We start from the raw sequence: 25,552 nt of genomic DNA on the forward strand, positions 1-25,552 counted from the left end.
TCGATCGCTGTTAGTGTGTTCATGCTCTTAGCTGCGTCTCTTCGGGCCGCGCGATGCCATTGCCTGTGCTCTTGCGTGCCTGCCGTTGTTTTTCTTTGTACATACTCCTCTTTGCGTGTGTTTCCTCTGTATAGTACGCAATTCACGGCGATGCCGCTCAGCCGAGGATGGCTGGCGCGCCTCCGGCGACGTTGCTGCTGGAGGTGTTGCTTTGCTTCCTTTTCACCCCACAAGCCTCTGGCCGGGTGCGTTTCTTGTGTCACTGGGCCCATGGCCCGTGGGGTGTGTGCTCGTGAACGGTTGGGGATGGACTGACGTGCTTCGCGGGCGCTTCTGCCTCCTCTTCGCTTCACTGGCATGTCTCTCTCACAGGCGCAGGTATGTCTTCGTGTTATTTTTACTTTTCGCCCTCATGCGCTGTATGATGGACGAACAGCAGCACCTCCGCCGTTGCCGCTGTCTGTTCTTCCTCCTGTGCACTTGTGCGTGTCTTTCCTTCGATGTTTCTTTGTGTTGTTTGATTACGCTTGTTTCGCTTCCTGTGTCTTTGTGAGTTTCTTCTTCGTGCCACCTTCCCCTCTCCCCTCCCTCCAGTTACATGTATCTTACCCCACTTGTGTATGGCCGCGGCTCTCACACTCACACAAGCGAAACTTACCTCACCCCATGCGCCCACGAACACGTGCGCGTACACCTCCACGGGCACACAATCGGAATCGGGCGCGCTCCTTCTCTGTGGCAGGTGCCTCTGCCTCTATGCATTGGACCGCAGAAAGGAGTGCCATCAGAGCTCGCGTTCCGCTCTGCAGTGATGGGAGCAGCGTTTACTGAGCAGTGCGCGGCGGCGCTCGTGACAGCTGCTGGCCTGCACCCCCTCCCCAGCTCCCTTCACCCAACTGCGGCTGAGCGTGTGCTTGTGCACTGTCGCTGTTGTTGTTGTTGCTTGCCGCCAAGTGCAGCGCGCTGGCACTTCACGAGTGGAACCTTCACGGCGCCCGTATAGCTGCCATGGATGTCGTCTAACGCATCACTGGTGAAAAAGCGGTAGCCGATGCAGGTTGTGTGTCCGTGTGCGTCTCTCATGTCCATCTTTCTTCTGTTGTATAGTCCTCACCTCTCTTTGTGAACGGTGCCACGTTTCTGGTGACGTAGAGGAGGTGAGGCAGCCAACGCTGCTACGGGCCACGTTACACACACACCAATATTCTGTTGCACTCACCTCATACACCCACGCTCACACGCAGACTCAGCACTCGCGCTCCGAGTGTTATTTCGACATTGTGCACTGCTACTGGATCCCATTTCTTTTCTATCCCTAAAAAGAACACGACCGTCCTCTGCGCGAAGCCCGTGCCTCTCTCTGTATATCTCTCCAAGGCGGCCTTCTTGAACCCCCACCGTGGGCGTGCCTCCGCCCCGCATTCTACCGAGTGAGTCTCTCGTGGTTTCTGTGCCAGAGTTCTTGCCTCGTTCTTCTAGCGAGTCGATGCCGCCATATTTCCTTCGGGGCTCTGTTGGCTCCACTCACCCACCTTCGCCGCCGCCTTCCTGGTTCATTGCCGTCCAGCCACAGCCGAGCAATGGGTCGATCGGAGAGGCGAACATGTCCTCGATTCTGAAGGAGCTCCCGTCGGAGGTTTTGATACCGACGTTCCTCCTCTTGGTGATGTCCAGTGTTATGGTGACGGCCGTGAACGCCGTCTTCAATATATTTGCTCATCAGGATCGCATGGTGATGGAGACCTTCCAGCAGTGGCGCCGCGTGCTGTGGATGAGCAAGGCGGCTCACATTGTGGAGGCGCCATCTGCCGAGCAGGCGCACCGCATGACGCAGACGCACCATGTGGCTGCCGTGACGGCGAGAAGCACCACCCCTGTGATGTCGCCCGTGGAGCTGTACAACAGCGCCGCCTTCTTCCGCGGGATTGCCGCGCCCACCGGTGCGGCGGCACCTTCGACCGGTGCCTCGGCATCTTCTGCGACGGACGTCATCTTAGTTGGTGTGGCGAGCGGTTGCTCAGCAACACCTTTGCCGAGCGCGACGTCAACGACGCCGTACACCGGCGATGCGGACGTAATCGCGGAAGCGGAGGTGTACCATGAAGAGAACCCACCTGCGGCGGTGCCTGCGCCTGTCGTTGCGGAGGCCCTGACGAACACCATGGAGGCAGTGCGGCGAGAGAGCCAGCGTGTCATCTTCGAGTTTCACCCATATTACATTATCCTCTGCGCCGCCAAGGAGTTCACGATGCTCATTTATATTCAGTACCACTTTGGCGGAATCCACGGCGGCTGGCGCCGCTTTTGCGTCTGCGGCGCGGCGAACATCTTCTCCGGCCTTCTTACCTCTGTCTGGGAGTACGCCATGATGGCGCTCCTTCCTCTGGACCTCGACCGCGCCACGCCGGTGGTGGTGAAGGAAGAAGAGAAAGCGGACTCCGTCTTTATCGTGGAGCTGCTGTTGCGCATCAGCACCCTTGAGCTGAATGACTTGCCGACGGTTCTGATGCAAGGCACCACCTTTGTGGCGTTCGCCGCGGTGCTGGTGCCGCTCCTGGGCACCTTCTGCTCGTCGGGTCTTGTCCGGTACGTGTGGATTTATGTGCCCCTCTGGCTCGTCTACTTGGTCGTGCGCCATATCTACTACCAAGGCGCCGGCTCCCTTCCCTCCCCCAGGGCGCGCAACGCAGCGGCCGTCGTGGGCATGACGAACGAGATGCTGAAGGCGTTCTTGATGAAGGCGCTGACGGTATTTGTGCTACTCTTCACGATGCAGTCCAGCTTCTTGTTAGGTCTGGCGTGGGCGGAGGGGGCGACGTACGATGAGGGGCTGCAGTACATGGCGCTCCACGAGTTCGGCTTCCACGCAGGCGCCTTTGCCTCCTCTTTTCAGAAGGTGTGTTTGCTGAGCCAATTATTCCTGTGAGTTTGTGCGTGTGCGTCGACCGCGTCGGGCAGACTCCACCGCGCGCACGCCGTGTTCCTCCTCTTTTCAAGTGTTCCTTTCGGACGCGTTTATCGTAGTACGCCAATGGCTGCGCAACGAAACGTGGAGGCCTGATGTGTGTCTGTCTCTGTGTGTGTTTGTTTGTCACTCTCTCTGAGCACTCTTCCTTCCACTGCTCCCCGTGGTGCGAGTGTGCGCGCACTGTCGCTCTCTTGGTGGGCTTTTAGTGCAGAGCCAGCGGTACACCTTGAAACAGTCCCTCATACAAGTATGTATGCATCTTGCGGCACTGCACTCCATGCGCCTCTCACTCCCTCTCCTTCCCCTCTCTTCCCCTTTTGATCTGTTTGGTTCTGACTCCTCCGCCTTGCCGACTTGATGCGATTTCTATGGTCGTGGCGCACTGGGACGGTTTTGTCCCTCACTCTCGGTTGCCCCTTTCATCGTCTCTACTGGCGCACGCATCTGCACATGCACTGCTGCTGCAGCAGGTGACTGTTTCACGAAAACAGGGCCCGCAGTGAGCCGCTGCCAGCTCAGCTCCTCTCCCCGTCTCTGCACACCGCCTCTTTTTTCAAATATATATATATATATATATATATTCGGCTTGTGGTATAATGCTGCGCTTCCCAAAGCAGGTGCGAGGTGGGCACGGCACATGCCGCGTCGCGCTCTGCAGCTCATGTCGCAGTGTCGCACCAACGCCGCGGCGGATGCAACTGCAGCATCGTGACCGCATTATTGGCTCACATGGCGCGGGTCTTGTCAATCATCAGTCGATGGCCACAATGGAGATTCGCCCCAACTTCACGCGTGTGCAGAACGCCGCGCCGGCAGCAGACCTTTTTCGTACCAAAGTGCACGAAGGCCTCGGCACTAGCGACAAGGACCCGTACCTGCGCACGCTGCCGAACCAAGAGTCCTGTCCACCAGAGAGCTCTGTGCTGCGCGTGGCTGCGGCGACTGCCCCGTCCCTCGAGGAGCGGCAGTGCCTGCACCAGAAGTGGGGCACGCTTCAGTACTGGCTTGGCGACCAGTACCCGCGTCTGCCTCTCTTCCTTGAAGAGCTGCTCGTCTCGGACGCATTGCCTGTGTCGCCAGCAGCTGAGGCAATGGTGCAGACGTTTGTAGCCGAGGTGATCCCAGCCATGGCGAAGCAGGGCGTCCCTGGCGCGAAGGAGAAGCTAGAGGCGCTATGGAAGCAGGCGGTTCAAGCTTACGGGAAACTGAACACGTCGCACGTCTTTGACAAGGTAGCCTTCGAGCGCGAGCTCGCCGCGCTGCACGCTAGGTACCAGGCAGACATGTCTGCGTTGTCGCCGTGCGAGGATGGCGCCCTGGCGCTCGAGGTGCTTCGTCGGAAGGCCATTGCGAAGCGGAACGCTTTCCTGCGCGAGGGGCTGCTGCCGATGGTGCGCAACAGCCCGTACGTGGGCTATGGAGATGGCGTGTGGCGCGTCTTTTTCGACAGCGTTGCGGCACACAAGAGGGACCTTTTCTCCTCCTCGAATTCGCCCGTCAGTGCCACGCTTGGCTTTGCATGGGAGGCGCTCATGATGGAAGATACGGTGCGTACCCCTCCCATGACGGCACCCGTCGCTCTCTACCTGCTGCTAGTCTCGATCTCTGAGAGCCATAACCGCGCTCCTGCGGAACTGAAGACCGCATCGACTCATCTCGACGAGGGCATCGTGGCCACCGAGCAGCACGTGGTCCCCTCAGCGTTCGCGACGGTTAGCCCGATTGTGAAGCGCCGCTTCGCTGCAGACGCTCTGAAGGAGCTGCTAGGAGAGGTGAAGGGGTGCGGCCGTCTCGCAAAGGCTCTGCGCTCCGCCAGGCTCCACGACTGGAGTCGCGACGCTGCGCTGTGTGAGGCGATGCTAGACGACCGACAGCTCTTGCGGGCTGACGTGGAGAACATGGTGGATCGTTTTGACAGTACGGCTGAGGTGAAGTCGCTGCTGCAGTCACTGATGAGTGGGACGGACATCGCTATCAAGGCACACGTCAGCCACGTCTTTCAGCTCTCTGGCATGGCGGGCAAGAGCCAACAGCTGGTGGACTGGGACGCCGCCATGTCCGCCGTGGACTGGCCACACTGCTGGCGCGAGCATGCGCGCGAACTGCTTTCCGACCCGGCGACGTTGGGGGCGGTGTACCGCCTGCTCAAGAACGCGACTGGCGCAAAACACGCCACGAAGCGGCTCTTTTGTGACGAGTACGCGGCCGAGGTGGAGGCAGCTCTGCAGCGTCGCAAGGAACGCACGGGGGCACGCAAGGCCAGGACCGAGCAGCTGGTCCGAAACCTCACGTCGTATGAGCAGGTAGAGAGCACGCTTGCCGTGCTTCGTGAAGCAGGGGTTTCGCTGCTGGAGCTCGAACGTGCCGAGCTAGCCACCGCGGAGCAGCGCACAGTGCGCCGCCCGCAGGTGGACACCGGTGTGCTCGACCTCCTTTTGGAGTCCATTCGTCAGCGCCATCCATCGTGGGCAAAGTCAGGCGTTCTCCCAGCAGTCGCCTCTGCTGCGTCGAAGTCGCCGGTGTGGCACTTGGAGTGCATGACGCGCATATACATTCGCCTTTCCTACGTCCCGCAGGCGGCAGCGGCTCTAATGGCGCAGCGCACGCGTCGCCGGCTCGGCCCCGTTGGGACGGAGCCGACGCAGTTTAACGTGCCGACGGAGATGGGTATGGTGGAGCAGTACGACAATTTGCAGTACAAGCGATACGACTGGCAAGGCTGGTATCAGCGCATGGTGGACGTTCACAACCGCAACGTCTCCATCAAGTGCCGCCTCGACGATTTGAAGCGGCTGGACGCCTACGGAAACCCATTTGTGGAGATGCAGACGGAAAGGCGCCTGCGCATTCTCGCTGATCATCGCGTTGGAATGGGTGTGCTGAAGCTCGACAGCGACAAGTATGAGGATCAGCACGACAACATAACCTACGGCTCGACGAAGCTGTCTGAACTGCTGGCGGACGCTCGCAAGGCGCAGCTGGGCAAGGAGTACTGGCCCTCGGTCGAGGTGAAGGTGCGCCGTCCGTCTGGGCAGAGCAAGACGTACTACTCCGTTCTCGATGATGCCCGCATCGAGTCAAAGAGCAAGGAACTCTACGCGAAATACCGCGAGGCCAAGAAACGGAGCCTCTTCGTGACGCCGATGGACATTTGGTTGGACGTGAAGGGTATGCAGGCTCGCAAGGCGGCTGAGACAGCAGATGCGCAAGGCTACACGGTCGACTCCCTGCATGACACGATGGACGACGACAGCAACCGCAAAGGTTGACGCGGATCTCCCACGAAGCAGACGAGGCGCGGCAGCGTTCGGTTGTATGTACGAGAGTGCATGCATTATCTTTTTTGTGTGTGTGAGTCCCTCTACACATGTGCGTGTTGGTGTGCATTGCACTGCTTGTAACTGTCGAGGGCGGCGAGGACTGATGGAGGGTGGGTCGCGGAAGGGGAGAGGGGGCTGTGCCGGATGCGTCGGGATTCACCGGGAGCTCGCTAGAAATGAAGAGAGAGCAAGGCACAGGGAGGGAGACGCGTGCAGGGCGTACCTACGCAACGCCCTCGAGAGACAGCGACCACGCGCACGCGGGCGTGTGTGTGTGTGGTGAAGAGTCGTAGGAAGACTTCATGCGAAACCGTAAACAAAAAGTGGAGAGAAGCAGCGTGCAGCTATGTGTGTGTGTGTGCGTCTGTGTCTGTGTTGGAAAGAATAAGGCGCATTGCCAGGCTTCCTCGTCTTCCTCCCCTCCGGCATCGTCCGCCTTCTTTTTTTTTTGCTTGTCGCGTCCGCGAGGAAGCGGATAATATGCATCGCGGTGTACACGAGAAGGAATTGCGGTGAGGGTGAAGCGAGTCCTGCATCTTGCCGCGTCTTTTCAGAAAAGGGTCTTGAGAACATTGAGCACCTCCTCTCCTGTGGCAGCAGCTGCTTCTTCTCCCCCGTTCATGAGCCCTGACGTCGCTGTTTCTCTAGAAGGACGTCCCCCCTGTTCCGCCTCTCTGCATCCACCTTGATGTTTGATTGATAACGTGTGGCATGTATGTAGGTATGTGCCGCTGCTGGTGGTGCCGGGGAACATCTCTCATTTCTTCTTGTTCTCCCTCTCTCTTCACCTGCCTTCGTTTTATGCTGCGAGTACTGCTCGCGCATCTTTTGCGCCGTATTGTGGCTGCGCTTCCCGTCTCCCTTTCCTTACGCATCTGCAACCACCGTTATCATCTCGGCGCGCGCTCGACACAAGCATAGAGACGGAAGAAGGTTACAGAATCGATTAACGTTGACAATGGCTCTGCTCCGTTCCCGACATATGAAGCCACTCACTCACAAACACAGACACACACTTCTATACATCCACGCGCACGAGGGCAGAAAGCTCGCTCTCTGCACGGCGGTGCTTCAGCGCACGGACCAGCAGCAGCAGCATCTTGCCCCCCTCCCTCTTCTTTTTTCTTTGTCGTTGCAGCCGACGGTTTAGCAACGAAAGACGACCCTCTCCGTTGCACGTGGGTTACAAAGTCTGCCATCGCGGCTGTGTGTGCGTGTGGGGTCTTGTTCTCTTCGCCGAATTCGCCCGCCGCATTGTTTGTGCTGCCTTTTTTCTTCTCCCTTCGAAAGTCACCGGCCGTGCTGGAGCGAGCGTCTCTCTTCCGCTCGGGGTGGCAGTCCCTGCAAGGTGCGGAGACGATAGGGCTGACGCGTGTATTATTATTTTTTTTGCTTGCGTCATGTTGTCCGCTTCATCTTCTAGCTCGGAACTGGAGACTGCCGACGACGCGTCCGTCGAACACGCCGCGCTCGCCTACCAGCGCGTGAGGCGTGAGCATGCGCTGCAGCGCTACCTCAAGGCCCGAGAAGCGTACGAGGTCGCGTGCATCGCACGCGAGCGTCGCCAGCTTGTCCTGCAGTCACACAACCACACGCTACGGCTGCTGGAGGGGGTCGTTGGTGATGTGAAGGCCGTCGTCGATGCCACTCTGAAAGAAGGGTTGTCGGTGCGAGAGTCCACAGTTACAGCTGCAGAGATGCTGCTCGCATCTTCTTGCTACAAGAGGGCCGAGCGCGGTCTTGTGACTTTGTTGGCGCACGAGGGACGGCAACATGAAGCGTTACAGGCCGCTACCCCGCCGCCAACGGAGACATCTCTTATACCGCAGGTGTTTTCGCCCGGCTCGAGGGCTGACAAGCCAGTCGCATCGTCGTCAGAAAAGCACATGCTGCGTCCGCTGCTTCTCCTGTGTGAGTGGCGGCTTGACTACACGACTCTGTTGTGCCGCCAACGCTTGCCGCTGTTTTCGGAGTTGGCGCGCGCCCAGCGACTGATTCACAACTCTAGTGAGAGCGCCAGAGTGGCGCGTCGGCGCGCTCATGCGCCGACGGCACCTATTGCGCAACGGTGTCAGTTGCAAGTTGCGGAAGCCAGGGCTTCGCTTGCTAAGGCGAGAGCGTCTCAACGGTCTCTCAAAGATCGTCTGCATCAACTGCATCAAATGCTGAGCCGAAGCGCACCTGTTCACGCCGAGAGCGGTGTCTTCGTGGATGCTGGTGTTGCCGAGGAGATTCAAGCACAACTTCGGCGAGAGATTGCCGTCGGCCGCGTTACGCTGCTGCGTATTCTATGCGAGAATTTGAGTGGCGCGTTTGACGAGAAAGGGCGGCTGACGGCTCTCTGACGGCCCTCCTGTGGCTGCGTTGTGTGGGAACACATATTTGCTTTCCCTCTTGCCTGACTGCGCTGATGGCCGTGACCACGGCCCGACCAGCGCACAGGTGTGTTTCTCTTTTGCCCCTCCCCCCCCCCAACTGCGCGTGGGTGCACTTCGCGGTCGCTTCGGTTTTGCATGCGGCATACATGGCTGCTGCCGCCAGCTGCCTCTACTCCCGTGTTCTACTGAAATGAAACGCAAAAAAAAAAGGGACGAAGGAAATCGGGTCAGGTGCACCATCACCCTCCCCACCCCACCCGCCGCTTCTGAGGCGACACGCCGAAGGCATCTGCTGAACGTCATGTACACATTGTCTTCTCGTTGTCTTGCCGGTTACGCTTCTGCGCGCTCTCCGGCAGTAGGCTCTCCCGGGATGTTTCCTCCCTTTACTCTCCTTGACGCCTGAACGTGAACGCTGATGCGTGTCTGGCGGTGCCGCGTTCCTCTGCGTGCTCACCATTCTTTGTCTTTCGCGCCTTCTCGTTCCTGTGGTGCCGTGCGCCTCACCACCACGACCCACCTCCTCCACCTCCCAACCGTCACTGACACCCCCTGTCACACGCACATGTCCACCTGCAGCCACCTACAGAAGTGCTCGTTTTGTGCGGGCAAACGCCTCCTCATTGCATCCCATTCCTGAAAATACACCACATTTATCTCGAACGACAAAATGAAGGTCGAGCTGACGATGCAGTACCTGGATGAGTGGATGCTGCGCTGGCGCAAGTTCCAGACGGAGGGCGACTGGCAGATTGAGAAGAACCGCCAGTGGTGGCGGCAGGCAAACATTGTGACCGCTGGTGCGGTGATGGGGGGTCTTGTCATGTACACCGCCGGCGCGGCGACCATCCGCCGCCAGTTCGGCGCCCCGCACTTTTTCGACGTCGGTGTGGACGCTAAGATCAAGGAAGCGATCTGCGATACCATGACGAGCCGCTGGCGCTACACCCCGCAGGGATACGGACGTCTGATGCTGGTGGGGCTGCCCACCTTCTTTGTCTTCGCGATTTCCGAGCACATCCAGGAACGCCGCCGCCTCCGCGCCTACGTGAGGCAGAATACCGTGTTTGGTGAGCAGGCGCGCCGCCTCGTGCAGAATGGCAAAATCGAGGAATACCTCGCGGTAGACATCAAGGCCTCGCTCCCGCAGAACCAATCGCAGCTTTACGCGTAAGCTTGAGCGGAGGCGCTGGCGGACTCGGCGACAGGCTTGGGCAAGAGGAAGCGACATAGTGGGGAGCGAAGTGAGGGGCAGAACAGCATCGCACATGTGACTCCAGGGTTTCGAATCATCATGGGCGCCTGTGCATCACTGTGCGCTGGGGGCCGCCATTGCTGTTGAAAAGCCTCTCCCCTCCACGGCTCGTACGTGCTTGTGTATGCCCCCCCCCCTCGCATATTCGTCCCCCCTCCCCTACCGACACACCCACATGCTCGCATGCGCGCGCGCTCATATTTCGAGCACCGAAAGTGCGCGCTTTTCTCTCCTTTCCAGAGTCTGCACTGTTGCCGAGTTTGTGTGTGCGTTGTTGTTGGAAGCTTTCGCTCTCCTCCCGTTGTTCTCTTTTCCTCCGTCTTATAGCGTAGTAGTAGTTTGGTAGGTAAGCTGGATGATGGCGCGCGTGCCCCCCCTCCTCCTTCCCGCTTCCGCCCACCGCGCCGGAGCAGTCGTGCAAAGGAACAGGAATATACATATATATTTGCACGAGCTGTTCACTAATGTCTGTTTTCATTCTGCCAGGCATCATCCCCCACCCCCTTTAAGCGGCGAAGGGGAAAAAACAAGAATAACTATGAAAGCAAAACACGTCGAGCAAGCACAGAAAATGGCCTTCGACCGAGACGCTTTCAAGCGCGCTTGCGCGGCGCGGACTAGGCGGAGAGCGCCACAGGGATGGAAAAGGAAAGCGTGACGGCCAAGGGCCGGCGCTGCTGGGCTGGTCGCGCAACTCCAAAGCAGGGGACAACATCACTTCTGCAACTTCCCACACTGAACATGTCCATGGCGGGGTTGACTGCGCGCCTCTGTGCCGGCGGACGCTGCAAGGCGTACGCTGAAGTCACACACAGCCTCACCGTGTACCGCAGAACAATGCTGCTTTCCTTTCGGCGCGAGCTCCCCGATGTCTTCGATGCCTGCCGCTTCCTTCTTTTTTTATGGCCTACGCAATCTCTGCTCGTCGCGCCCCTCGGTCGCTTCTTCCTCGGCTGCCTTCTGTCACATGTCCCGTCGCTAACATCCCTGTGCATACATACATATACATGCACATATATACACGCATACGTAACCACATGCATGCACTCACCACGACCTCTCCCCACGTGTAAACATCCCACGTGTGTGCTTGCACACATCGTAAGAGAACTAGAAAGAAACGAAAAAAAAAAGGAGAGAGCGAACGGACATACAAGCAGCAACAACCCAGTTGAGCATGAAAGTGCACGACCATCGTACGGCGCACGACATACGGAGGCTTGCAGAAGCGAAAGGAAATTTCGTTTTTCTTGGCTTGTTTTGCAGTTGATCTTCTCCTCCCCCTCCCTCTCTTCCTCTTCCTCGGTTTCTCGGCGTGTTGGCGTTTCTTTCTTATTATTGCTTACTTTCTTCGGATTTTTGAACATTGTCACTGTCGCCTCTCTCTCCCTTTTCGTTTTTTTTTGTTATATTTTCTTTGTCTTTTGCTCCCTGATCTTCCCGGGTTCCGGTTGTCCTTCAGGTGCCCCTATTTCTCGCTTTTGAGGTAGACATTTTCGGTTCGTCTGAGCTGCCTCTTGCAGTTTGTGGTGCTTCTTCACGTTGTCCATCCCTCCTTGCTCTCCTCCCTCTCACCACCCGCCTTCTTTTCGCCGCGTAGGTGCAGACCAGATTTTTATGTGCGTGAAAGAGCTCAATTTTCAGTGGCGTGTGCCTTTGTGTATGTGCGTGTGTCCCATTCTCTCTTTCTGCTTGGACTGGGCGTAGCTGCTTGCACTGCTTTATTTCTGGGTTTTTGTCGCTCTCTTTTTTGTTTCCTTTTTGTTTTCGGTGTGGGCTTGCTTCTCCTCCTCTCCAGCGACACAGCACTCTCGTGCATATTCTTGACGGATGCGTAGGCACTCGCGCCTGCCGGGGTTCATGTTGTTCTAAGCGTGCATATTGGTGCATTGAAGTGTGTGATTTCCTTATTCCTTTTTCAGCCCGTCTCGCTTCTTCTTCCCTCGCTTCACCCCGCTCATGTTGGAGGCGGGTGCCGTTTTGATCGTGTCCTCCTTCGTCTCTCCCCATCTGCTTCTTTTTTTTTTTCGTGTTGCGTCGACGTTTTATCCGCGTGTCGTTGCCCTACTCTCGCGCTCTCTCTTTCTCCGTGTCCTTTGTTATCCGCTCTCTTAGAGCCGTTCTCTGTCTTTCTTTCTTCCACCTCGTTTGATTCTCGTGCATAGGCCCACCACCGCGGCGACGTCCAGCCAACCGCAGTCGCCGTCTGTCACGGACTCCAGGCAACGTTTCTTGTCTTCAGATTGTGACGGTGCTCACGTGTGTCCAGGTGAGCGGCTCAGTGCTGTCCTCACCGCTCTCTCTGTTTCGCGCTGTCCCTGCCAAGGACAGACCCGCGTGCAAGACGGGTTGTGCAGTGCCGCGTTTTATGCGTTAGAGGCGAACTTTGCCTTGCTCGTCATCACCAACTCGCCTGGGCCCCACCTCGTTCCACCTTGGCCCTCTCTGCTTGACAAGTAGAAGGTCAGAAGGGGAGACGCTGTTTTGGAGAGAGGAGCGCGAAGACTGTGCGTTGTAGCAAACATTGTTCGGCTTTCTCTCTGTCTTTGGGGTAGCTCCGCGTGGCAGCGGCTCCGCGTCGTGGCGACCGATACCAACACAGACGACGACGAAAACAAAAACAGGCAAGCGACCTTCTTTCAGGACACACCGAGGGGTACGCAGGTACAGAGGTACTCATCTCCGCAGAGGGAGGGAGGCCTAGGCTGCAGGGAAGCAGGCGTAAAGCTCAAGCGAGAGAAAGCCGGGCATATACACACGAGCACGAACAGAGAGCAACGCTCTGGTGCGCATACGCAACACGAACAACGGAAAAATAGGAGACATAAAAGTCAGCCACCAAGAAAAACACACACCGACGAGCCCAACTGTTTTTTTTTTTCGGGTGAGGTGGGGGTGGTGGTGGTGGAGATTCTTGTTCTCTGTTCCCATTCCTGTCCGTCGGCCATTTCGCCTGCTCTCTTTCCCTTTACGACCTCCCCCTCTCTCTTTTCTTGTTTTCAGTAGTTGGGTAATTCTGCGCATAATAGAAAACATATATAGATATATATGTGTGTACGCGCGCGTGCGTGTTTGCTGTTTTGCTCGGTGGCCGCCAAGAAGGACTCGACGAAGGTGCTGTTTTGCAGAATTTTTCTTTTTTCATTATTCATCTTTGCCTGCGGCGGTCTCTCTGTGTCTTTCTACGACCTCCTCTGCGGTACGGAAGGCGGTGCATCATCAGCGCGTCTTCGTCACCAGCGCACCCACTGTGCATTGCAGTATTGCTGTGCTCCACCGTCAACGCCCCCTCTCTCTCTTTCGCGTTTTCTCACTGCGCGTACGGCGCTTCATTCTATTCATCCGTGAATGTGAGCTGCTGGAAAGGAATACACGGAGTGCCCATTGCCTTTTACCGAGTCCCTTGAGTCTTCCTCACCGAACTGCTCCCCGTATATTTTTTACCTCTCCGTTGTTGTTCGGGGGTGGGGGGAGCTCGTTGTGTGCCTCTGTTTGTCTGTCTCTGTGTCTGTGCGTGTGCGTAGCAACTCACCATCTCACCAGCTTTCTTGCCCCGTTTGATTCCTTTCGTGTTTCTCTCTTTGCATTCCTGTAGGCGTCATCACTTCTTTGCATCGACACTTGCTGCGTGTTTGCGTGTGCGTGTGTGGCTCTCCCCTCACCTTTCCCCTGTCTCTCTCGCTCTGTCGCTCCGGTGAACAGGCTGAGCCGCTTCTCCACGTACCTCCGTGCACTTGCCCCTACCTGAACCACCGCCGTTGCCATCCTCGAAGCAAGACAAACATGTCAGGGCCCATACGACTCTTCGAGCGGTACACCTGATTCTCTTCTCCCTTTGTCGTTCTGTTTTGCGTTGTTGTTGTTTTTTTTTTCGCCTTTTGCTCGCTCCCATAGTTTGTGGCGGTGGTTGCGTCTTGCAGCAGAGCTTCTGCTTGAACGAGTGCTAGCCGTGCTTCTTTATTCCCGCAGGGGTCGTGGCCGGTGAGGTGAGTGTTTGTGCCATAGGTGTGCGGGCTCATTCCTGTCTCGCTCGCTCTCACTCTTTCGCGCTTCTGCACTGTTGTTCTTGGCTGCAACTTTGTTGCTCGCTGCGAGGGGGCCGACCTGCGTCTTGCAGCCCTCTTCCTTTCTCCCTCCGCCACCTCTCACGCACATCTACGACTCTCTCTGCGTTCCGGTGGGCGTGCGGTGCTTGCATACAGACCCCAGACCGTCACACATCCAGCAGCCGTGCCCTTAGACGCTTCCGCGTGTGTTTAAATTTCTCGCTTCCTCAACGTTGTGCGTGTTTCGTTGGCGGGGATCGTACGGCGGATGCCGTGCGTGTGCTCAGGCCCCTACATGTCTATTTCCTCCCGCCATCGTTACAAGAGGCCACTGCAGCGTGGCCTGCTCAGCGTATGCGCGTTGGCGCTATTCGTTTGTGTGGTGTTCAGCTATGCCTCCGCCCCTGTGTACGACGCGAGCAATGTGAAGATCATCGTGGAAAACACGTTTGATTCCACTCAGCGCAGCTCTCACATTCAGGTGTGCGAGGCGAAGGGAGGTGTATTGGTGCCAGACGTATCTGACGCCATTCACCAGGAGCTGGTGAACAAGATGACGGCGGCGGGTGCGATTAGCTATTGTGGCTACCTGGGAGGCTCCACGATTCTGTCTTCTTCCCAGTGCACAACGTCCAAGGCCACGCTGAACTGCATTTGGTATTGGGACCAAGGGCGGTACAGCGGCATCGAGAACGCCTACGCCTTTTACAAAGGCAACTACTTCCCTGCCTCGGGGAGCAACGGTGGTTTGGTCGGTGCGGGCATGCTCAGCACGGACTCGAGTAACCACTGGACGAAGAAGAAGGGTGTGCAAGCATACCCGGGAAGCAAGCACCAGCGCTACGCGATGCTCATCCTGTCCCAGACGTCTTCAACGGCAGGCTGGATGGACAGTAGTGAAAGCTGGTTTTCGTACGGTGAAGCCCCGACAAACCGCTACTATGCCATGTGCCTCGTCGAGCCGGCAACAACGACTACGACGACCACGACAACGACGACCACGACAACGACGACCACGACAACGACGACCACCACCACGACTACCACCACGACGGCCATGCCACCCACGACGGCAATGCCTCTGATTACCACAACTACAACCAAGACGCCTCCTACTACCACCACGCTGCCACCCACCACGAGCACGACCAGCGAACCGACGACACAGGAGGAGGGCGACCAGAAGGTGACCATGTGGGTCGGTATCTCAATCTTCCTTGTACTGGTGATTGCCCTTGTTTTTGTCCTCATCATGGGCAGAGCTCGGCAAAAGGGCTGGTGTTGCTTCGCGGCCAAGGAGCCTGCAGGCGCCGTGTCGACGACATCGGGCGAGTTGGTTGCCCCAGCGGCGTCGTTGAACGAAAAGCGACGCAGGTCGCGGCGCTCCAGCCTCGCGCCAAAGTCGTCCTTTCGCTCGAACGGCAGTAGCAGTGGGACTGTACGCTCCTTTCACGCCGCCTCACCCAGCAAGGACCGTTCCGGGCGCCGGTCGATTCTCCGAAACGATGACGAACAGATGGAGGACTATCCGGAGCGCCAAGACTCCTGTTGTAGCGCCCGCAGCGAGGACCTCGCAGCGAGTGAGAGGTTCGACCCTATTGCACCGGTGGAGATGGTGCCTCTCCGATACTCGGAGCAGCTGATGGTTTCGACTCTTCCAGTAGAACTCGCCCAACCGCCCCTCTATAGCGAGCCGCTGATACAACAATCGTTGTGGAACTCGCGGTCTTCTGAGTGCGCAGATGAGCGCATCATGGACACCCCGCGGCCACGACTGCGCCGCACCTCGAGCGTGAGCTTCATCGACTAAGCGAAACGCTTGCGAGCAGAAACGATAATGTAAAATATCGCCGTCACGCGAAATAAAAATGTGTGGCAAATGGAAAGGGGGGGTCTACGCGAAGAAAACAAAAAAAAAGGTGCGTTTTCACTTTTGATGCGTGCTCGAGAATACGCACGCGTATTCTTTTGATTGTGTGACGAACACGAAAGGGTAGAGAGCCCCCATCACCACCACCACCACCGACAGACGCACATACATACATATAATATCTGTGTGTGTTGTGACTTGTGCTTTCTTGTCTTGTCGGCTTCCTTGTGCTAGTTCCTTCATGTGTGTGTGTGTGTGTTTTCACCTTGTTGCTGTATTCGGATGTTGCGGCGTATGCCTGTCCTTTCCTTGTGGTGTTCTTCTTCGGCATCTGTATGCATGTGCACAGTGCGGCTCCTCCAGGCTGCCGTTTCTATCTCTTCCTTTTTACTCTTTGGCTCTCGTCCTCCTCCATTCGTATCTGTTTGTTTTCCTTTCCTCGTTGGTGCACGAGCTTATGTGTGTCATGTGTGTCGGGTCGTCGTGAGTGTCCGCGTGTGGCTGCGGCTCCTGTGCGCCTTCCTTCTTGCTCTCATCTCTTTGTTTTGCTTGCACATGTGATCATTGGGGCTTCGAGCCTACTTCCTGCGCCTTCTTCTTTTTCCATTCTTGTCTCGTTGTTCGGTGATTGCTGCCGTGATCATCGTCCTTCCACGTGCTCCGCTTGTCGATGTCCATGCTCTCTTTGTCTTCGGCTCTCTCCCCCTCTTGCTTCTCTGAATTTCGTTGTGTTCCATGTACATCCTACCCCCTCCCCCTCTCACGCACCCGTACCCGCACGCGACCTCTTCCTTTTGTCTTCCTCTTTTCCGTCGATCTCTTCATGGGAAGGAAGCGTGATGTAGTCGATGTCCTGTTTGGCACGCACACACGGTAGGCACACACGTTAAGGTAAGAATACGTGGCAGGAACCTTGCCCGAGTGCGAAAGGTGCTCGAGGTCGAACAAGGCGCACGAAGGCTCGCTCCGGCTCGACGAAAGGAAGAGAAGACGACCAGGTGCGTTGACGGAGCTGTGCGCAGCGTGTCATCAAGCACGCTGCTCCGGCGCATCCCGGGTCATTCGATTTGCGCAAAGAGACAGAGAACGAGGGTGCAACAGGCAGCCTGGACGGGCATTGGTACCCATGGGCTGCCTGGTTGTGCTGATGTCGCTCTCTTATGAGCATCTGCCACGCTCTCTCAATGAAGGTATGCTCCGCTCCACAGCTGTGCCTCGAATCGACCTTGACGCTTCGCTGCTCTCTCACTCTTTTCCGTGACGTGTGCCCCACGTACGCTCCTCCTCTTCACATCCGTCTGCGCGCCACATGTAAACATGTGCACACGGCGCCCACTGTACCTGTTCTCCTTGTTGGCGCGGCCGCTTGTTTTCGACCTCTGTCCTCACTTTACAGAGTCATCCTGAGCATCACGGCGGCATACCGTGAGGCCGAGGTATTCAACGACATAGGCGGCGTCTCTTAGCCCTTCTGTGCCCTGCTGCTCATTCGCACATGGGGGAGGGGGCACCGGTGTCATTCTGCATCCGCCATGCGCATCGACGGGATTCGAACGCTTCCGAAAACGCGCGCTACGTTTTTTTTTTTCGTCGCGTAAAGAAGAAGAGGCGGCGCAGGACATTTCGCCGTAAAAGTGTCATGCACCCGCTCCCATGCGGCAAGAGAAGCGCCTTGACAGCTCCTTGCGTGGTCTCATCCAACAAAGTTGCAGAGGCGGCGGGCTTTCAACGCTTGCGCCGCGCGCGCGGCAACAGCAGCGTCCGAGTGCAGCAGTCGCGAAGGCGAGAAGCGCTAGAGCACCCATGTGCTCTTATTAGAATCTGAGAGCGTCTTTCCGCCTCCCACCCCCCCCCTCAGGTTCGGAGCGCGGCGGCGCGGCCGTGTGGTGTGCCTCGTCTTCGCTCTGCTCTGATTCACGGCGCTGGCGCGTGCCACGGTGGCTTATCGACAAGATCAACGGGGCCAGAACCTTTACGTCCCCGGCCTACCGTTTCGCGACAAAACGCGCCGTTATGCAGCGACGCGAAACGCTCGACGTCGTGCTTTCACCTCTCACATGCTTGTGGAGGTGCACCAGAGGCTCAAAGAAATCATGACTTCTCACATACACTCGAACGTGCTTCGCCTGCCTCCGTGGATCAACGGCCTACTCCGGAGGCTGCCCCATCGTCTTGCTAGCTCTGCAGTGTGTGTGGTGCTACCACCAAGTATGTTTCAGCGGAGACGGCAATCAGCTCGCCTTTCACCGAGGTGGCCTCCGCCCCAACAGTCCCACAGTCAGCGGGTGGGAAGGCGCCGATCGGCTGACGGCATGCCGAACTTGTGGCCGATGTTGGACGGCTACCCGGTCTTCGCAGACAGAAAGTGCGAGACGCGCGTGTTGATGGCTCTCCTCATGGCCGACGGCATCCCGCGTTTTGGGCAGACAGCGACCGCTTCGGCTAAAGTCACGGAACCCTCTCTTTCAGCAGCTTCAGCCTCCGGTGGCTCGTAGAGCTGTGCAGGACCACAACCACGAAACTACCCTCTCCACCTCGTGGCAGGAATGTGGGTCTGCTGGTCGGCCTTGCGATTGCCTCTGCCGTGGCCCTTGGCGTCATCGTTGGCTTGGCTCTCTTTTCGTGCGCGCCAGCATGCACTGCTGTTACTTTTGCCGCAGCGGCCGAAGTGGAAGACTTCCACTCAGTCACCACATCGCGCGCATTGCCGTGGCGGCTCAACAGCCGCTGGCGCCACATCCTTCGATACGCTCTCCTATATACCCGGTTCTTCCTTTCACGCTGTTGGCATCGCCATGAATGTGACGTGCTCATTGCACCGCATTCGCGTGTACTCACAGTCGATGCTCCTTAGCCTCCAGCAGTGGCGGCAGGTGCTCGCCCTTCAGTCTCCTCTTCGCAACCTCCAACGGTGCGTCAGCAGCGCGGCTAGGTCGGCGGGGTGCGCCGAGGCGCGACCAAGGACTTCCTCTTGGGCAGCGTCGGTGGGCTGCTGGAAAAATCTCCCTCGCGCCCTCTTCGAGGGTCTCTCTTTGTCTCCTCCTCGTCTGTGTGTCTTGCCTTACGCTAACGCTGCACATTCTATCCTTCACAGATCCCTCTTCTCTCGTTATCCTTCTGCACCTTTTTCTGCTGCGCTCGTATCTATAGGTGTCTTCCCTGATGACGAGGGTGGCGGTGATGCACCTCACGGGGTGGAGGACCCCGCCCGGTATGGAAGCCAAGCATCCCCCTCCCCCCCCGTTCCTCCATCCCCTGCCAAATGCCGAGCCCCACTTCTGCTGGTGGCAGGGTCAGGCAGCAGTTTCGTGAGGAAGTCAGAGCGATTTATCGCCACTGATGCTGGCAGTCAGAGCCTCGATGGCGAGGCATCCAAGCGACCCGCGACAGCGAACACGCTAGTGCCATCCATAGGATTAGGCAGAGTGTCCGCGCGACTCGAAGGTATATAAGTTACCACCACCCCTCACGCTGCCCTGCTGGTGTGGGGATGGGGCCTGCGTACCACCCCCAGGGGAGGATGCACCAGCTGGAAACCAACATGATGGGAAGAGCGGATCTGGGGCAACCTGCGAGGCGGCTGTGGTGGGTAGCGTTCGAGGCCGAGGCAGCGCTCAGATGGCCGAGTCGGTGCATTGCTGTAACACGTGTGTCTGCGACCGCTTCGCGCGACGCGAAGGCCTCCTGCTATGCGGGAGAGGGTAATTTGGAGTGCAGTGGAGCTTATGTTGTATGGCAAACATCGGGACCACCTTGAAGAGGATGTTGTTTTGGTCTACATCTCTTGCGCTTGTGTAGAGCCTGGGAATGTGTTGAGGGGCCCTTCTACCGGTGGTACACGCGCTCACACAAGCGCATCGATCAATGTACGGCAGGCAATTCTGTGATCAGCTCCTTTTTTGACAAAGAAACCGTTCTCCTCGGCGGCGTCCGCTCGCTAGTGTGTGCACGGGCGGAGAACCTAAATGTTGCACACCGTATCCTGTGCGAGGCAAAGGCGGTGAAGCCGTCTCACTCGCGGGGGCGCAGGAATCAGGTGCGTAAAGCATCGATCCTGTCTTTTGGGCGTCTTCGGCGCCCACAACAGCTCATGCAGTGAACACTCCTCTTCTTTTCTCACAACTCCCTGTCGCCCGGCACCTTCCTCCCATTCTCGGTGCCTCTACTGGCCATCGGGTACATCGTCATCACGACCGAAGCGCACGCAAAACTTACATGCACACTTTAGCACGCAAGCCCTGATCACTGCCACGCGAGCCTTTCCGAACACTGACTGACCCCCCCCCTCCCCAACTCCCTCAGCGCCGTGCACCGTCACACACATTCACGCCTCTGTTTCAGCAGGCACACGCTTTCCGCTCACGGAGCTGACCCGGCTAACCTCTCGCGCTTCACATACCCGCACCACCATGGCCAGCAAGGAACCAAACCCCTTCCATATGCACAATTCGGAGCCTGCACGGCGTCAGGGCCACGGGGAGCCGATGGACCTACGCTCCGAGCTTGACATGGAAGTAGCGCAGGGATACGACGCGAAATGCGTGCGGGGGGTGGAGGACGTCTCCTCCGCCGAGGCGCCGGACCCATACGACTTCTCGCGGTACGACCCGAGGCGCCAGATCGAGTTGCAGGACAAGATCCGCGCTGATCGCGTGGCCCGCCGCCTCGTCCCCGCGAATGTGTTCCAGAAGTACTTCGACTACTTGGTGCCCTACGGCGGCCTGGTTTCCACGGGCCTCAACCTGGCCAGCTCCTCCATTGGTGCCGGCATTATTGCGCTGCCCTACGCCTTCAACGCCTCTGGTCTTGTTATGGCCATCATCTACATGTTCATGATTGCCTACCTCACCATCTACTCCTACTACCTGCTGGGCCAGGCGGGCACCAAGACTGGTCTGCGCAACTACGAGCAGATCGTACGCACGCTCCTCGGCCCTGGCGCGGACTACTTCCTCGCCTTCTGCATGTGGTTTCTCAGTTTTGGCGGGGAGGTGTCGTACGTCATCTCCGTGAAGGATGTGCTGACGGCCTTCCTCGAGGACGCGGACAACACGCCGGCGTTCTTGCTGAACATCTGGGGCCAGCGCCTCCTCACCTTCCTCGTGTGGCTCGTGGCCATGCTGCCGCTGTGCCTGCCGAAGGAGATCAACTCGCTGCGCTACTTCTCCTGCGTCGCGATTGTGTTCATAGTGTATTTTGTGATTGCGATGGTAGTGCACAGCGCGCAGAACGGCCTGCGCGCGGATCCGCGCCCGGAGATCAGGATGTTCACGACGGGCAACACCGCCGTTTCTGGGATGTCCACGTTCATCTTCGCCTTCCTGTCGCAGCTGAACGCGTATGAAAGTTATGAAGAAATGAGCAACCCCACGCCGCTGCGCCTGACACTGGGTGCCACCATCGCCGTCGGTATCGTGTTTGTGTTGTACTTCCTCTCCGGCCTCTTTGGCTACCTTGACTTCGGCGCCGAGATGACCGGCTCCGCGCTGAAGAAGTACAATCCGGTGAAGGACGTCATGATGGGCGTCGGATACGTGGGTATCCTGTTCAAGCTGTGCGTTGGGTTCGGTCTGCACATGATCCCGGTTCGTGATGCCATCTACCACTGCGTCCGCGTGGACGTGCACACGTTTGCGTGGTGGAAGAACGCGTGCGTGTGCGCCTTCATGGCGCTGCTGTCGCTCGTGGCTGGTCTGTTCATCCCGAGCATCAACGTCGTCTTCGGCCTCGTTGGCGGCTTCTCTGGCGGCTTCATCGGCTTTATCTACCCCTCCTTCATGGTCATGTACTCCGGCAACTGGTCGCTGTCGTCGGTTGGGTGGTTCCACTACCTGTCCACGTACTTTTTGCTGATTGTCGGCGTCGTTGGCGTCGTGTGGGGCACGGCCAGCTCCATCTATGGCGAGATTTAACTTTTTTTTTCTTTGTCAACGGTCAATAGGCTAATGGAGTAAAACCGTCGACGCTCGGTGGTAAAGAAGATGTGGAGAGAAGTGCGTCGTGCCTTCTCATCGATTGCCGGCCGGGAGGGTTGTTTTGAATGTCGCTCTCTCCCTTCTTTGTTGCTCCGTGCCATGAGTTTATCCTCAGCTAGCGTGGCTGTGCTCGTCGTTCTTGTTTGTTTTCTTACTTTTCATTGTTTTCCTTCTCTGAACTCTCTCGGTGCTGCAGGGAGAGTCTCGTATACCAGTCGCAGAGCCCAATAGACGTCTGTATGGACCCTCCCCCTGACTGTCTTCTGTCATGCCTGCGCGAGGCTGGTGTATGCACGCGTGCGGTTTCGGTGCTGTCGGTTTTTTTTTGTACTATGATTTCTGTTTTCTTTTTGTTTTTCTTGTTTACGACGGAGCGCCTTTTTCTATTGTGTTGCTCTGCGTTTGTTCTCTCTCTTACTTTCTCCACCGGGATGTGGGAGACACGAAGCATAACAAGTATACCATCGATAAAGGAGAAAACGCGCTGCAAGGTGTTGTAAAATGCCTGAGTATCTAGCACTGCACTGGTCTGTTGGTAGTAACGAGTGACGGCGACTACCATCGTGGTATTGCAGACCTTATTCCCCCTCCCCTCTTTCTATTTTGCTTTGGTGATCGAAGTGGTCGTGTCTGTGCTGTCACTGCCGATCGGGCATGTCGCCATCGGACGTTGCTCACCTCCCTCCTCATCTCTCATTTCACTTTTTTTATTTTTTTTTTCCCCGTGTATTTTGTTTCCGTTTTTTTTTTTCGCCCCACAGGTTCTGCGGGCGGCCTCTCTGTTACGTTCTACTTCGGGCCTCTTCCGCACGTCTTCACCTTTTTTTTTTGTTTCTCCTTCCCGGGATCATGTCTCGACGGCCTCCTCGTCTGAGCGCGGTTGTGGGATGTGTGGTGTACGTGTTGTCCACGAAGGTGCTTCGGCCAACATCTTCGACGGGGATGTCGACATGCATCGGCACAGCTCTGCTCAACATAGCCGCCTACGGAGTGGGTGAATGCGTAGAAGGCTTGTCTTCCTCCCCCACCAGACCTCAGTCGTGAGGAAATCGACCGCTATCGGGACGCCGCTGTTAACGACGGCCGTACAGAGTCGGTTTGTGCACGTTTCAGTTCATGCTTATGGATGCGCGCGTGCACGCAACGTCTCTCCGCACGTGTCCCAAGTCGCCGATGTGCGTCCCTGCATTCAGGCGCGCACAGTCCAGCGTTTTTACGATGAAGCGGCGAACTTCTGGAGGAGCATCCGTGGGCTATGCGGCACGCACCTTTCCTCACACGCGCGAAGCGATTCGAGACACAACTCTATTGGACGCACTCCTAAGAGTGCGTCTGTGTTGTGGATGGCGAGGTAGACGCAAGCGAAGACAGCAGCTGCGGAAGTCTTGTTGTTTACTCCTAATCCGCGCTTTCTGCTGTTGCTGCGTCCCACCCAGTCCCCATCGACGGTATCCGTGAGCATGTGCACGACGGCTTTGTTGGGCGTCACCTCTGACACAGCCCACCTGCGCGTACATGCTGCTGTTTTTTTTCTTTTCTGGAATGCAGCCTAAAAAGGAGCGAGAACAGAAGGTGAACGTGTCTTCAGCTTCAAGACGTTCGTTAAGCCGCCGGTGAGAGCGACATCACCTGGGTGCATAGGTTTTCGCGCTGCCGATTCGGTGCCCCACGAAGCCTTGCCAGGTGTTTGTGTGCGCGAACGTTTGCGAGCTCACGCCTTCTCGTCCCTACGGTGAGCTTGTGGTGATGCCCTTGTGGGGTGGGCTGTATTTATATACATTCATGCGTGTATCGTGGTGTAGCGATGGGAAACGCTCCTTTTTTTTGTTTGTATTCTGTCCTCTCGTGTGTCGGTTCTGGGAACAGTCTCAATCCTGCGACCTCGGCCGCCACGCCCTCCCCCTTCACTATCAAACCCCCACCCTTCCTAAAAACTACCCCTAGCGATCCTGACACCACCACGCGCCCTCCCCTCTCTCCTTTCTGTTTCATCTTTTCGAACAAAAAGACACTCGTTTTGTGTGCTGTTGTTTTGCTGTCAATTCGTGATCTCATCTTCGACGTTTTTTTTTTTGCTTGCTGCTCTATCTTCAGCCTCTCCTTTCCCCTCCCCTCATCCCTGGTGTCACCACCGCTTCCGCGTCCACCATTCCGATCGTCATTTTTTATCTCCCCTCCCCTTTCCTCCCTGCGTGTCCCGGTAGAGGTGCCTATATATATATATGCCGCATATGTACAAACTCGCGTCTTCCCAGCAAACGCCATCATCAGCAGGACTCTCTCTTTGCCCTCTTGACTTTATCGAAGTGTCTGTACATGGATTTCGTAAGCTTTCGTACATTTCTTCGGCTTGTTTAATCACTGCCTTTGGCGTGAGCCATCCTCATGGGAGTGCCCGTCCTTCTTCCCCTTCTTTGCTTTGGGTCTTTGCGGCTTGTCTGTGTGTGCGCGCGCCTCTGACGCACCCCGAGGGGATGGAGGGGCGCACCGTCGTTCCGCACAACGCGCCCGGTTCTCGCGCTCAGTGGAACTATGTTTTCCGGCGTCTCCCTTTCTGACCATCTTCCCAGCACCTACCCCTGCTTCACCTCGGCGTCGCACCGAGATAATGCATCGACTCCTTCTCTCTTGTCTCGTCCGCAGCGTGTCCCTGTGGAGCGTGCCACTGCGCCGATGGACAGCGCGATGGTGGAGAGAGGCAGAGAGCTCGATGGCAGCGACCGTGCAGAGAAACAGCACAAACAAGTGGCCACATGGCGACTTCCACAAAGGTGGCTGGAATGGAGGGAGATAGGTGGATCAGCCGGGCTGGTGCTTCTTTTCTTTGTCTGAGGCACCCTTGGATCACCACGTGGAGTGGGGGAAGATGCGATTTGGCGACCGCAGGAGACGGGCGGAGGACAAGGCGCCGCACAAACAGAGAGAGGACGTGGTGGCAAATGTCTAAGCACAACTGACGATGCTTCACGTCTTTCTCGCCTCCTCTCCCGTTTAGCTCGTGTCGCCACGGCATCCTCTTCACCTGCGCTCTGCCCTGCTTCGCTTTCGAGTCAGATACGGCACTCTGTTGGTGTTTCTATCCGGCGCACCACCAACCACGCGGGGCCTCCCTTCCCACTTCTCTTCTTTTTTTTTGTGGTTTTAGTTGTTCTGCTCGCCGTTTCTGCAGGGATTCGTCAGCTCCTCGGATGTGGGTCTGAGTGTGTCTGTGCGCGCCTTGGAAGTGGCACAGCCACTGCGATGGGCCGGAGCGGAGTCTGCGAGGTCAGTGGGCGTGCGCGTTGCTCCTCCCACTCCCCTTCCCTCTGGTCTCTCTCGCAATCTTTGCAGGCGAAGTCATCCCCGGTGGAGGAGTGGAAGGGCGCTGCCATGATCTCAACTACCCACTGGCAACCACTCACCAAGTAGCATACAGAGGCGAGCGCAGGACACGGATGAGCAGATGATCAGCGACGAAGCTCTCTCCACTAGCCCCCTTTTTTCTCCCTCATCTAGGTTTTCCCGCTTATCTCTCTGTTCCTTCCTGCACGTACCGCGGATCTCCAGTTGACGGCGTTCGTGTGTGAAAGAGTCCGTGTGCGGAGGACTGGCCATTGGCGGCTCTTCTCCTTCTCCGCTGACTCCTCGATGAGCATGCGCGTTTTCGGCTGTGGGTGCGGCACTGAGATCAGCACCTTTTCCCAATCACGCAGGGCGGAGTGGGCCCCTTTATTTCTTCGTGCAAATGTCGACGATGAGCG

At 57.3% G+C, this 25,552-nt stretch overlaps 6 protein-coding genes across 6 annotated transcripts; all 6 read left to right on the forward strand.

The window, feature by feature from the left end:
* Nucleotides 1-1,486: 1,486 nt before the first annotated feature.
* Nucleotides 1,487-2,926, forward strand: LINJ_27_2630 (conserved hypothetical protein; the record flags this gene model as incomplete). Its single annotated transcript, XM_003392585.1, has 1 exon — nt 1,487-2,926. The coding sequence occupies one exon, from the start codon at nt 1,487-1,489 to the stop codon at nt 2,924-2,926; it is 1,440 nt and encodes a 479-aa protein (XP_003392633.1).
* Nucleotides 2,927-3,564: 638 nt separating this feature from the next.
* Nucleotides 3,565-6,237, forward strand: LINJ_27_2640 (conserved hypothetical protein; the record flags this gene model as incomplete). Its single annotated transcript, XM_003392586.1, has 1 exon — nt 3,565-6,237. The coding sequence occupies one exon, from the start codon at nt 3,565-3,567 to the stop codon at nt 6,235-6,237; it is 2,673 nt and encodes an 890-aa protein (XP_003392634.1).
* Nucleotides 6,238-7,688: 1,451 nt separating this feature from the next.
* LINJ_27_2650 (hypothetical protein, unknown function) lies at nt 7,689-8,633 on the forward strand (the record flags this gene model as incomplete). Its single annotated transcript, XM_003392587.1, has 1 exon — nt 7,689-8,633. One exon carries the CDS (start codon nt 7,689-7,691, stop codon nt 8,631-8,633), a length of 945 nt encoding a protein of 314 aa, XP_003392635.1.
* Nucleotides 8,634-9,336: 703 nt separating this feature from the next.
* Nucleotides 9,337-9,840, forward strand: LINJ_27_2660 (conserved hypothetical protein; the record flags this gene model as incomplete). Its single annotated transcript, XM_003392588.1, has 1 exon — nt 9,337-9,840. One exon carries the CDS (start codon nt 9,337-9,339, stop codon nt 9,838-9,840), a length of 504 nt encoding a protein of 167 aa, XP_003392636.1.
* A 4,395-nt stretch (nt 9,841-14,235) lies between these two features.
* LINJ_27_2670 (conserved hypothetical protein) lies at nt 14,236-15,777 on the forward strand (the record flags this gene model as incomplete). Its single annotated transcript, XM_003392589.1, has 1 exon — nt 14,236-15,777. The coding sequence occupies one exon, from the start codon at nt 14,236-14,238 to the stop codon at nt 15,775-15,777; it is 1,542 nt and encodes a 513-aa protein (XP_003392637.1).
* Nucleotides 15,778-20,246: 4,469 nt separating this feature from the next.
* On the forward strand, nt 20,247-21,749 carry LINJ_27_2680 (putative amino acid permease; the record flags this gene model as incomplete). The annotated part of the gene is made up of 1 exon (XM_003392590.1): nt 20,247-21,749. The coding sequence occupies one exon, from the start codon at nt 20,247-20,249 to the stop codon at nt 21,747-21,749; it is 1,503 nt and encodes a 500-aa protein (XP_003392638.1).
* Nucleotides 21,750-25,552: the final 3,803 nt, after the last annotated feature.

The sequence above is a fragment of the Leishmania infantum genome, chromosome 27, assembly GCF_000002875.2.
Source record: "Leishmania infantum JPCM5 genome chromosome 27".
NCBI classification, from domain to species: Eukaryota; Euglenozoa; class Kinetoplastea; order Trypanosomatida; family Trypanosomatidae; genus Leishmania; species Leishmania infantum.